This window comes from Littorina saxatilis, linkage group LG1 (assembly GCF_037325665.1).
Source record: "Littorina saxatilis isolate snail1 linkage group LG1, US_GU_Lsax_2.0, whole genome shotgun sequence".
Lineage (NCBI taxonomy): Eukaryota > Metazoa > Mollusca > Gastropoda > Littorinimorpha > Littorinidae > Littorina > Littorina saxatilis.
The window spans coordinates 51,829,973-51,842,431 of NC_090245.1; the positions used below are offsets into that span (position 1 = coordinate 51,829,973).

A 12,459-nucleotide genomic window follows, 5' to 3' on the forward strand; every position below is an offset into this window, starting at 1 on the left:
CACAGTTTTCTGGTTTTCTTTTTCTTATGTTAATGTTTGTATAGAGAACTGTTTGTTCTTCTTCTTTGTTGTTTATTAAACGGTTTGTTGCCAATTAAAGCAAGTTACCCAGTTACCCGCCGTCATACAAGCAGCGAATGGTTTAATAACCAACCTCTCCTGACATCTGTAGAATCCTGCAGCAGCATCCTCGCAGCGACAGATTGAGTTACATCCATTGTACCACACCTGGTCCTGGCGATATGCCTGGCCATTGTAGATGCATACTGAAATGTAGAACAAGACGTTAATTATCACGGTACTACCACCTGCACTGAAGCAAAAGATTCCTAACCATTTTCGGCTGCAAAGTTGCATCCAAATTAAACTTCAGAGCTCATTTTCTTACCATATTTTTCCCTCACTCACAGGGAAGACATGCTGCATTTTTTTTCCTTGTTATATTTAGTACAATCACTCCACATAATCTTTACATAACAAGTCTTTAGTTGTGTCATTATTTGCTACTGGCAAAATGATCTATCGAACTACCCTTCTACACACATGTGATTCCATTTTTGCCCGAGTAGAAATAGTCTAGTCTTGTCCTATCGTAAACGTAAAAAGTCTTGAAGGAAAAATATCATTGCCCTTCTTTAAACCAGTTAGCATGGAGTGCTCTCACATGTCATACTAAAACTTTTTCCTCCTCATATAGACAGGCGTGCCTGTGATGAAAGGACACCCATGGAATCAACCAAAAGTGTCTCTAGATTGCAGGTTGCCTGTCATGACAGGTATATGTGTCCCTCCACCACAGAATGAGTCGAATGTCACCTCGCTCGGTTCTGCGCTAGGCCTAATATACGTCCGGGGGTTGTTAGGTATCAGTGTGAGGATCACCTTGGTCACAGGCTTGGTCGCAAAGTTTTTGCTCTTTTCAAAATTGATTTTCACCACTGGATAGAGCATTAAAAAAACTGTAAGAAAATGTAATAATATATAAAAATCATGCAAAGGTGGCATGGGACTCGTTCCGTGGTGGTGGGTCACATATTTCCATATGGTTTATAGATAAAGGGACAACAGAATAGGTGTCCTTCCCGTGGAGGTGTCCTCACATCGCAGGTACCACTGTATTCTACAATGTTCTACAACAGTCACAACACCACCCACAGTTAGGAATAGGCGTGATAGCAGGCCCAGCGGTAGGGGTGGCGCCAGGGATGAGGGTGAGGCCTGTAGAGGTGGCGCCAGGCATAAGGGTGGGGCCTGTAGGGGTGGCGCCAGGCTCTGCTGTGGGTACCACGGGGGGCCAGGGCTCACAGTACGGCATCTGGCAGCACTTGTCTGACGGGTCCTGAATCATGGTGCACGTTGGTGGCATCTGAACAATGCGCTCACATCTGCGGAGAAAAAGGGGAAGGAAGTATAGAATGTAATCAGCAGAGTTTGTTGACGAAAGAGAAAGAGAGCTGCGTGGGAGAAACGTGTGCAGTTTCAATGTGTAAGAATTAACATACAAAGAAGAATTGTCTAAGATGCTGAGCTTTGGCTAGGAGTACCGTATTCATGTTAGATGTGTTGGACTAAAGCAAAGCTGATGTTCTAATAATCATGTCAATTCCTTTTTTTTCTTTCTTTTCCTCTCATCTTATTTTTTAAGCGAGATTCTTGCTCTAGTGCAATAAGAGTTTAAACAAGAAGGGCAAAGCCCATACGACTCACATGCTTGACCTTGACATGACCTTCAGGGTCAAGGTCAAATAACTAAACCTAGCAATGACATCATACACTAAGAACTGCTTTACACATTTTTCCTACCAAAATACATGTGACCTTGACCCAACCCAAGGTCAAGGTCATCCAAGGTCATGCAACACAAAGCTGTTAATTCAAGACATAGGAAGTACAATGGTGCTTATTGGCTCTTTCTACCATGAGATATGGTCACTTTTAGTGGTTCACTACCTTATTTTGGTCACATTTCATAAGGGTCAAAGTGACCTTGACCTTGATCATATGTGACCAAATGTGTCTCATGATGAAAGCATAACATGTGCCCCACATAATTTTTAAGTTTGAAACAGTTATCTTCCATAGTTCAGGGTCAAGGTCACTTCAAAATATGTATACAATCCAACTTTGAAGAGCTCCTGTGACCTTGACCTTGAAGCAAGGTAAACCAAACTGGTATCAAAAGATGGGGCTTACTTTGCCCTATATATCATATATAGGTGAGGTATTCAATCTCAAAAACTTCAGAGAAAATGGGAAAAATGTGAAAAATAGCTGTTTTTTAGACAACATTTATGGCCCCTGCGACCTTGACCTTGAAGCAAGGTCAAGATGCTATGTATGTTTTTTGGGGCCTTGTCATCATACACCATCTTGCCAAATTTGGTACTGATAGACTGAATAGTGTCCAAGAAATATCCAACGTTAAAGTTTTCCGGACGGCCGGACTTTCGTCCGGACGGACGGGGGGGACGGACGGGGGGGACGGACGAGGGGGACGGAGGGACGGACGACTCGGGTGAGTACATAGACTCACTTTTGCTTCGCATGTGAGTCAAAAAGGAGAGTTTGTATGTTTGCGAATACTGTATTTCAAAAGATGATCAGTTTATTCTCATGGGCCTCAATCTGTGTGGCAGAATTCAAACTGTACCTTTCTTTGCAGAGATATTTTCCCTGAGTGGCATCAACACATTCACAGGTGAAGGTGCATCCATCATCCCACACCTCTCCCTGTTGGTAAGTGTGGCCGTGGTAGATACACACGTCTGGAAAAGCAACAAATGTTATGAAATGAAAAGATGAGATAAAAGACAAAAATGCTTCTGAAAATGTCATGGTTGCCTGTCTGTCAAAACTTATAGTTTTGTTCTTAGGTGGGAATAAAGAATTTGATATGCGTAGAAAGTTCTTGGAGAGTTTGATACAGAAATTGATAGTATCCACCCTGTGGCACAGTAAGCTGCAGTGACTGGATAGTCTTATTCACTTCTGCGGTTGAAGAACAAGTGAAGAAAAACCGAAAGAACGAATGAACAAATAAAAGAACAAGAAGAGCAAACGCTCGATCGAGTCACTTTCGCAGTTCTGAATATTATATGAGGCATCAGATGGACAGGAAGAAATTGCTATTCACAACACAATACAGATGTAAATAATTTGATGTAAAGAATAATCCTATAAAGTTTGAATCAAATCCGATGAATAGTTTCAGAGATATGATATTTCAATTTTTTTCCTTCAAGACATACCTGTGACCTTGAAAAAGGTCAAAGGTCACCAAAGCAGACGTCAAAGTGTAGAGGTCACTGGGAGTCACGTTCACATAAAATTTGAGCCCGGTCACTTTTATAGTTTCCGAGAAAAGCCCAACGTTAAGTTGTGTGTTGCCGAACAGAAAAGGCTAGTTATCTCCCTTGTTTTTCTGATAACGTTCGTAAAAGGCTACAGATGTAAATACTTTGATGTAAAGAATAATCCTACAAAGTTTCAATCACATCCGATGAACTTTGTCAAAGATATAAAATGTCTAATTTTTCCTTTGACGCTGACCTGTGACCTTGAAAAAGGTCAAAGGTCAACGAAACCATCGTTAAAGTGTAGAGGTCATTGGAGGTCACGACTAAACAAAATATGAGCCGGATCGCTTTGATAGTTTCCGAGAAAAGTCCAACGTTAAGGTGGTGTCTACGGACGGCCGGCCGGCCGGACAGACTAACACTGACCGATTACATAGAGTCACTTTTTCTCAAGTGACTCAAAAATAGAAAGACACGCACACACACACACACACATACACTCACTCACCAATGCATGCACACACACACACATACACTCACTCACCAATGCACACACACACACACACACACACACACACTCACTCACCAATGCATGCACACACACACACACATACACTCACTCACCAATGCATGCACACACACACATACACACAAGAAACAAAGAAAAAAACCAATGAACCGAACAAAGAAACAAACAAGAAAAATCAAGCAAACAAACACAAACCGAAACTAATACATGTATCATCACTTACTCTTTCTGGTCAGAGGCCCGCGGGGGTGGTTAGGCGGCAGGGATGTGCCAGAAATGACACCAGTGGGCCCCGTGATGATGAGGGTGTGGTTGCTGGTGTTGGGCTGGAGTTTACACTCTGGTACCTGACAGCAAGTGTCCTTGGGGTCGGTCACCAGCTGGCAAGATGGAGCAATGTTGGGGTAACTGGGGCATCTGAGAAGAGAAAAGATAACATTCTGACATGCAGGTTTGATTCTTTACAAAGTTGTACACATTTGACAGCTTGCTAACTTAGTTTTGACAACAGCCAAAGCGACAAACTTATATCTACATGTAATTATATTATTACAGTGGAACCTGTGATGAAGGACACCCTTGGGACCAGCCAAAAGTGCCCTATCTTTGCAGGTGGGCTAGCATGGCCGGTACATTTTTAGTAGAAATAACAAAGGGACAAGAAAAAGTGTCCTTTCAAGGGAGGTGTTCTCTCATTGGAGGGGCCTAACATTGCAGGTACCACTGTAATGGCAGACATGTTTTGGGATAGTTGCAAAAACAATACATTGTCTTCCATAATCCGTACCCCCATGTTAAAAAAAAAAAAATTCTTTTTTGTAGTCTTGCCATTCAGTTCTCTTCCTGCCCACTCCATAGAATGTGCGACAAAGTCCTCACAACAGCTTACCTGTCATCACAGTTGATCTGTCCTGTGACCACGTCCTCACAGCGACATGTCTTGTCACAGCCATTGTTCCACGTCTGGCCATGGCTGTAAGGGATGCCCTTGTACACGCAGAACTCTACAGGGGGAGAAAAAAAATCAAGTTTATTTTTTAGTGTGGTGATCCATACGGCACTTGAGTAAGACATATATGCACATCCTTTTAAAGTACAAAGCAGTTATCTTCAACAGACAAACAAAGTAATGGACTATCTATATGACAACTGACAACTAAGTTATCTTACATTCAAACATAACACTTCTGATGAAAAAATAATGCACAATTTAGTTTCCAGGTTCTTTCCACTGAGACAGACAGATACTAAATGAATGTGGACAAGATGTCAGTCACACTGTTCAGCATAAAGCTTGATTGCTTTTGCTCTTTCCCTCACTTCCAATGAAAAGAATCTTTACAGTAATATCAGCCAGGGTTTGCCTTCACTTTGAGTAATTTTTGTCGCCTGACGCACAAGACCTATTTTGTGTCATTGGTACGAAAAAATGCATATGGCCTTTACAAAAAATGGCATCATTTACGCAACATTTTGAGATAAGCACGACCCCTACCTCACCTTTTCATCTGGGGCCCTGTTCAAGTTTTCATGCATACTTAAAAAGAACTAAACTCAAAAACAGCACTCACGAAGCCCAGGCACCAGGGTGGGGTGGAGGGTAGGGAAGGGAGTGTTAGCGTAGGGCGGAGCCACGGTGGAGGCGTTGGTGAGGGGTGGAGTCAGCGTGGATCCTGACTGTGGCGTGACGTCTGGCTGTGGCGTGGGGGTAGCACTGCAGTCTGGTTTCATACAGCAGGCATCGTCTGGGTCACGCTCCATGCTGCAGAACGAAGCGATGTTCTGGGGGAAGCGAGGACACCTGAAGGTACGAAACAAAACAAAGTTCTGTCAATGCTACAAAGGGGGCCCGTGTAGCTCAGTTGGTAGAGCACTGGACTAGTGATCCGAGGGTCACAGGTTCAAATCCAGGCCGGGACGGACACGGGTCAACTTTATGTGCAGACTCAAAGATGGTTTCCATTTTCCTCCCCTGTGTCACCACTGTGGCACGTAAAAGACCTCGGTCATTCTGCCATAAGTGCAGGTGGCTGGGTGTAAAGAACACACTAAAAGAAAACAATGAAAGGGTTGGCAATGCAAAGTGACCAATAACAAAGCAAGGACAGTTGAACAATCAAAACAAAAACAGAAGTTTTGTACTGTCAGTGTCACCTGCTTTTATGCCAGCTTTCATGACAGGGTATAAGAAACAACGGCCACACACACATAAAGGACACAAACAAATATTCAAGCGTACATGGAAATTGTAAGCCAAGAAAGCAGACAAAAACGAAGCCAGGGTAAGAGTTAGGGATGGATACTGCTGACATTTTTTCAACAAAACCGCAACATTTCCTGTGAAGCATAAACGCACACAGGAGGCGAGATGACAATTAACATCCTTAATATTACTGCAGCAGACTTGACTCAATTTTTGTGTCATGACCATGAGAAGGTAAAATGGCAGCTAGATATGTAGAGAACTGTACCTGTCGGTGCACTTGTACTGTCCCAGCTTGGCATCCACGCACTCACAGTTGAAATCACAGCCATCCTGCCACTGTTGACCTTGGGTGTATGCCCGCGCATTGTACACACACACATCTGAAATCAAAGTCAATGCTTAATTAACACAAATGTACCTCAGAAGTACCAGCGAACCCATCAAAGTAATGAAAATTTTAACCCATCAAAGTAATGAGATGTCTATAAACTGGATATTTTGTTGACTAGCATGGAATGGAATGGGGTTTAAGCTAAAAGATGAATGGTTGAAAGTACAGTTATGGCCACAGCACAAAAAGGGAAACAAATGTTTGCAACTACAATTGACACATTTTAAGACCAGCCCAAAGCTGAGAAAATAAAGTCTTCAATGGATGAGATCTGAAAATGGAGAAACAGACCATAACAACAGAAAGTCAAAGAAAACGGGGCCCTCAAAAGGATGAAAAGAGGGATTCCACTGCATAGCTATACTGACCAGCAGGTGGCTGAGGTGTACGCAAAACATCGGGCCCTGTGGTGGGGGGGTGGAGGGTGGAGCCAAGAGGAGGAGCCACTGTGGGCTGTCCGGAGGTGGGGGTGGGGGGCTTGCCCTGACCAGTGATGACACCAGTGTGTCCAGTCACGTTGACGTTGCCGGGCGTGCTGCAGTCTGGCACCTTGCAGCAGGTGGGGTCCCTGGAGTCCGGCACCAGCTTGCAGGTGGGAGGTATACTGGCAAACTTCACACACCTGTGTTCAAAGTTTTCTCCAATAATTATCTTTCAAGAGACAGAAACCTGGTCTGAAAGAACCTCCTATGAGCTATAAGCAGTACTGTGAACTAGCTACTACAAGACCTATTCTTGTAAAAGATGATTTACAGACAATTGTGTACACTGTTTTTGAAACCATACAAACAATAGAAGCCAACAAATTTGCTGTTTACCAAAAAAGTTAAGAAGTAACTCAAATAGGATACTGTACCAGTGTCTGTCTGAAGCATATTTATGTAAATCGACTTTTGTGTGTGTAATTGGACATATCCCTTAAAATAAAAACCACCACAAGCAGTGTCAGAACAATAACAACTATAAATCTAACCCTTAACCTAAATCTGACCACCTCTTGAAAGTTACCACCTGCCCACAACGACAACTCCCAGTCAAGTTTTTCTTCTGTATAGTTCACCTTTCCATAGCGACCACCTGTCTATATCAACCACTCTTAGTCTTAGTGGGTCCCTTGGAAGGTCATTACAAATAGGTTCCACTGTACTCATATCTCTCTGCAAGTCACAAATGTGTTACAGTGGAACCGTCTTTTAAGACCTAACAAAATTCTCAGAAAATCAGGTTCAGCAAAAATGGAGTCTTAAAATGGGGGTAAATTTACAGAGGTTAAAAACAGAATATTTGAGAGGGGGGTCTTCTTCTTCTTGGCGTGAAACTCCCACGTACACACATTTTTTTGTACTAATGGGATTTTACATAAGTTGACCTTGGAGATCGGAAAAATCTCAACCCTTTAGCCCACCAGGCGCAGCCGGGATTCGAACAAGTGACCTTCCACATGGGAGGCCGGCAACTTATCCACTAGGCCATTGCGCCTGTTCAGGGGTCTTAAAAGGGGGGTTACACTGTTGCAGCAGGGATGAAGAGTCAAATGAAAGGGCTAGCGTTCCCACCTGTCAGAGCAGCGGTAGAAGTTGGTGGTGGCGTCCTCACAGACACAGACCTGGTCACAGCCGTCCTGCCACTGCTGCCCCTGGGTGTACACCGTGCCCTTGTACACACAAGCTTCTGAGGGCATGAACAGAAAACAGTAAAGCTTTAACATGCCTGTTCGCTGCCAGGAAATAGATTACAAGGTACATACACAACTGCACAGAAACGCTAGAAGGGACGCCATGTACGTGTGTATGCATTTATCTAAAGACTAAGTTAAACAACACACACATGGGCATGTGCAGCTTTGTGCCACACACTCTGTCACATAGCCTATCTTGTCTGCACACACATGCAAACAGTTCATGTTGAGCAGGCTTAAATTAACGAGATTCACTGCGAAGAGCAACACATGTGCCCCAAATTTAACAGACACACACACGCAGACACACACACATAGACACACACACAGACACAGAAAAAAAAAACACACCACACAAACACACACACACACATACAGACACACACACACCTGGCACAGGTGTTGGCTTTGCTGTCTCCATTGGGGGTGGTGTTGCCGTGAAGGGGTTGGGACACATGGGAATGGTACAGCAGCTGTTACTGGGGTCAGGGGTCATCACGCACTGGTCAGGAATCTTCGGGTATGGGGCACACCTGCACAGGAAATGAAGACAATACTGCAAGTGATGGAGCTGGGCTTTTATTTCGGTTCAGTTCAGAGGCCCGTTGTCAGAGACGTGTCACTGGAAGAAAACAACACCACAGCGCAACACCGGCAGTGACCACAAATGACTTCCCGTGCCCCCACTGTTCCAGACTCTGCACCTCCAGAACAGGCTAGTAGAGCCACCTCCGAGTGCACCGATAAGTTGCAGAAAGCAAAAGTCCTCTTCGGACCCGAAGGACAGCCACCAGTTTTGCACCAATCCTGCCTCTTCTTCTTCTTCTTCCTTGATTGCTGCTCAGACAGGCACTCCGGTCCTCCTGACATATACGGCTGTCCGTGGAAGGGTCTCCACAGGGCCGTAGAGCTTGTCCCTCACTGGTGTGCCAGTTGGACAGCAGAAGTTGTGCTTTTACGTATGCTCAGTTTTGCATCAATTGTGTCTCATACGTGATCTTTATATGTGCATTATGGAGTAATTCTTTCAGGAGCAATGTGTAGCATTTCAAGTGCACTAAACTCCCATGCAGATGATCTTCAATTAAGCTTCAACTAAAGCAATGCACATCATCTAAAGAGTACAGTTTAAGAAACTGGATTGTGATCTTGTGATTGGGTAGCTATAGTCCACAAGAAAACTGTATACTGTGGGAAGCTTCAGTTATGGGACAACTACTGACCTCTCTGTGCACTTGTAGCGTCCAGTGGTGTCCAGACACTCGCAGTTGTACTGACATCCGTCTTGCCAGGTGTCACCAGCGTTGTATCGCATACCGTTCTTCACGCACCCTGTCTCGTCTGCACACGCACACAAACAATTCACGCGAAGTATGAATAAAGTCACAAGAAATTTTGAGGATGAAAGTCGCTTGTTCATTTCAATGCTTGTTATTCTCTCAGGTGCCAGGAGAATGGTTCCGAATAACTCTCACTTACACATGTATGTTGTCTGCATTTAGAGCGCTTAGTTCCCTTTGTTTATCAGATCAAGTCACACAACTTGTTGTGAGAAATGACACAAAGACCTGCCTCACATTAATAAGCAACATGTACATAGAATCACTAGTTGAACAAATGGGAGACTTTGCTCTTTTTGTTATCAGGCAAATGTCTCAATTCAAGCAGTTGTGGTTTGGGAATCTTAATGTAACTCTCTTAAAAACTAAAAAAACTAAAAACTGAAAAGGATCAAACAAATACTCAAAGAAAATTCTAATCAATGTGATCAATAAAACAAAACCAAAAGTAGACAAAATCAACCAACCAATCACACAATAAGGATGAAAGTTGCTTGTCCATTTCAATGCTTGTTATTCTCTCAGGTGCCAAGAGTAAGGTTCAGCACAACTCTCCCTTACACACTTGCACGTGTCATATGCATTTAGAGTGCTTACTTCCCACATACTCACACAATAATAACAATATTAACAATAATAATAACAATAATAATGGAACATTTACATAGCGTTTCCCACAACTCAAAACAAAAATATTAAAACCTTGTGTGTTCTGTGTGCGTGTCAACCTGATTGTATTTTCATGGTGGATACAGTGATGCACAGTTTTGTTTTTATTTGTCTCAGTAGTTTTCATGTATGTTTGCTTATTGATGTATATTTTCCCATGTTTTGTACAGCGTTATTTGTTGTGAATTGTACTTACTTGTATGTTATCTCTCACACACACACACTCCCCCCAAGCCATTGTAATGCGCTTGGAGCTGTGGATAAGCGCTACATAAATGTTCTATCATTATGATTATTATTAACAATAAAGCCAGAAAGTACACTCACTTCTAGGGTTGTTGGTGTTGGGGTTGCCGACGATGACACCGGGGATTCCGGTGGGGATTGCGAAAGGAGTCTGACCCGGTTGAAGGCCTGGAGAGACACCGGGGCCCGGTGTTGGCACCACGTAACACTCCGGTACCTGGCAGCATGGATCTGCAGGGTTGACCCTCATGTTGCAGGTAGCCGGCAGGTTGGTGTAGCTGGGGCACCTGTTACACAAAAGGTACATGTGAGTGAGGCATGGTTACGAACAAACGCCATGAAAATGACATCACTAACTGGGGTTGGAAAGGAGATGAGAGAGAAAAGAGAGAATGTGTGTTTGTGTGTTTTTGTGTGTGTGTGTGTGTGTGTGTTTGTATGTGTGTGTGTGTGTGTGTTTTTTTTTTTGTGTGTGTGTGTGTTTGTGTGTGTGTGTGTTTGTGTGTTTTTGTGTGTTTGTGTGTGTGTGTGTGTGTGTGTGTGTGTGTGTGTTTGTGTGTGTGTGTAGCAAGGTATGTGTGTGTGGCAAGGTGTGTGTGTGTATGTTTGTGTGTGTATTTGTGTGTGTGTGTGTGTGTGTGTATTTGTGTGTGTGTGTGTTTGTGTGTTTTTGTGTGTGTGTGTGTGTGTGTGTGTGTGTGTGTGTGTGTGCGTGCGTGTGTGTGGTAACACAATACATACAGACGAACACCCTTTCTAAGACCTAAAAAAATCTGAGAAAATCCGGTTTTAAAATGGAGGGAGCATTAAAGTGAGGGTAAATGTACAGAGCCTATGAACAGAAAGTCTGAGAAAATAGGGTTGGAAAAGGGAGGATGTTTAATTTGTGAGTATTAAAAGCTGGGTTCTACTGTACTACACTGGCAATTAGCCCACCTACCTGTCAGCACAGGTATAATAGTTGCGAGTGCTGTCATCACAGGTGCACACCTGGTCGCAACCAACGTTCCATGTCCCACCTTGGCGATATGGTATTCCATTGTAGATACAATATGCTGAAAATAGTTACATAAGACAGGCAATTACTACAAGACTAATAACTGAACGAGAACATGACAAGTAACAAAAGCTTGCTATATACTTTTGAGAATGGTATGACTTGCTCCACAAAAAAAAAGGATTTTGCTCTCATGCAAAGGTAAAGGTTCAAATATGTGATGTAAGAAGATTTAGAATGTAAAATTCCCAAGCTAATTTAAAAGGCTAATAATGTTTCCAATCGCAAAACAGCCAATGACTGTAAGGCTTCTTTTTAAGCCTACTGTCTATATGATACTTACCGAGACAGTACTATTCTTGCACATTATCTATTATAGGCCGAAAAAATTGGACAAAACGCTGAGTGGGTACAATTATCTCCCATAACCATGCGCCACCGTGGATCCCAAGCACTGTCCGAGTGCTTCCCCCTTACAGGATGTAGGTGGCGCGTCCTCTTTCTTTATGAGCTGCAGACCCTCAAAAAGCCCATAACATATCAAGAGGGGAGGCGGGAGGGAAACTCTAATAGTACTGTCTCGGTAAGTATCATATAGACAGTAGGCTTAAAAAGAAGCCTTACAGTCAATATAACACTTACCTCGACAGTACTATTCTTGCACAGAATACCAGAGTGGTGTGAGGGTGATATGTAGAGTATTAAACTCCTTAATCAAAATCACTTAAATCCAAGGATTAAGATACCCAGGCAATTTTCGAACAGTACTACCGTAAAAGAAAATATACCCAAGAAACATACCTTAGACTGACGTGACCATGCTGGCAACCACTGCTGTGTGGTGAACTCAATGTCAAAGTCCAGGCCACTCAAAGCTTGAATACCACTGAGTCTACGGCAAGTGGCTAAAGCGATGAGGAACAATTAGTCTTAAAAATCAGCAACTTGATACTGATGCCTGCCAGGGGTTCAAACTCATTGCTACGCAGGAGTTTGAGGACCAGAAAGACATCCCCCTTGGGAAATGAAACCCGAGGTTTAGACACCGCTGCATTGCTAATACCCGAAAGGACATTAGCGATGAGGGAGGACCTGATCAAGTGTTCA

The 12,459-nt window shown here is 43.3% G+C and overlaps 1 protein-coding gene across 1 annotated transcript in view; it reads right to left on the reverse strand.

Moving 5' to 3' along the window:
• Window positions 1-12,459, reverse strand: part of LOC138978297 (uncharacterized) — an 86,483-nt gene that overhangs the window by 4,098 nt on the left and 69,926 nt on the right. The window contains exons 45-57 of the mRNA XM_070351018.1: window positions 11,296-11,410; window positions 10,437-10,642; window positions 9,324-9,441; window positions 8,491-8,633; window positions 7,979-8,093; window positions 6,791-7,044; window positions 6,297-6,411; window positions 5,397-5,626; window positions 4,715-4,829; window positions 4,049-4,242; window positions 2,651-2,765; window positions 1,156-1,385; window positions 155-266 (exon numbers count right to left, since the gene is read on the reverse strand). Coding sequence (XP_070207119.1) covers window positions 155-266; window positions 1,156-1,385; window positions 2,651-2,765; window positions 4,049-4,242; window positions 4,715-4,829; window positions 5,397-5,626; window positions 6,297-6,411; window positions 6,791-7,044; window positions 7,979-8,093; window positions 8,491-8,633; window positions 9,324-9,441; window positions 10,437-10,642; window positions 11,296-11,410 — 2,062 coding nt within the window. The remainder of the gene's footprint in view (window positions 1-154; window positions 267-1,155; window positions 1,386-2,650; window positions 2,766-4,048; window positions 4,243-4,714; window positions 4,830-5,396; window positions 5,627-6,296; window positions 6,412-6,790; window positions 7,045-7,978; window positions 8,094-8,490; window positions 8,634-9,323; window positions 9,442-10,436; window positions 10,643-11,295; window positions 11,411-12,459) is intronic.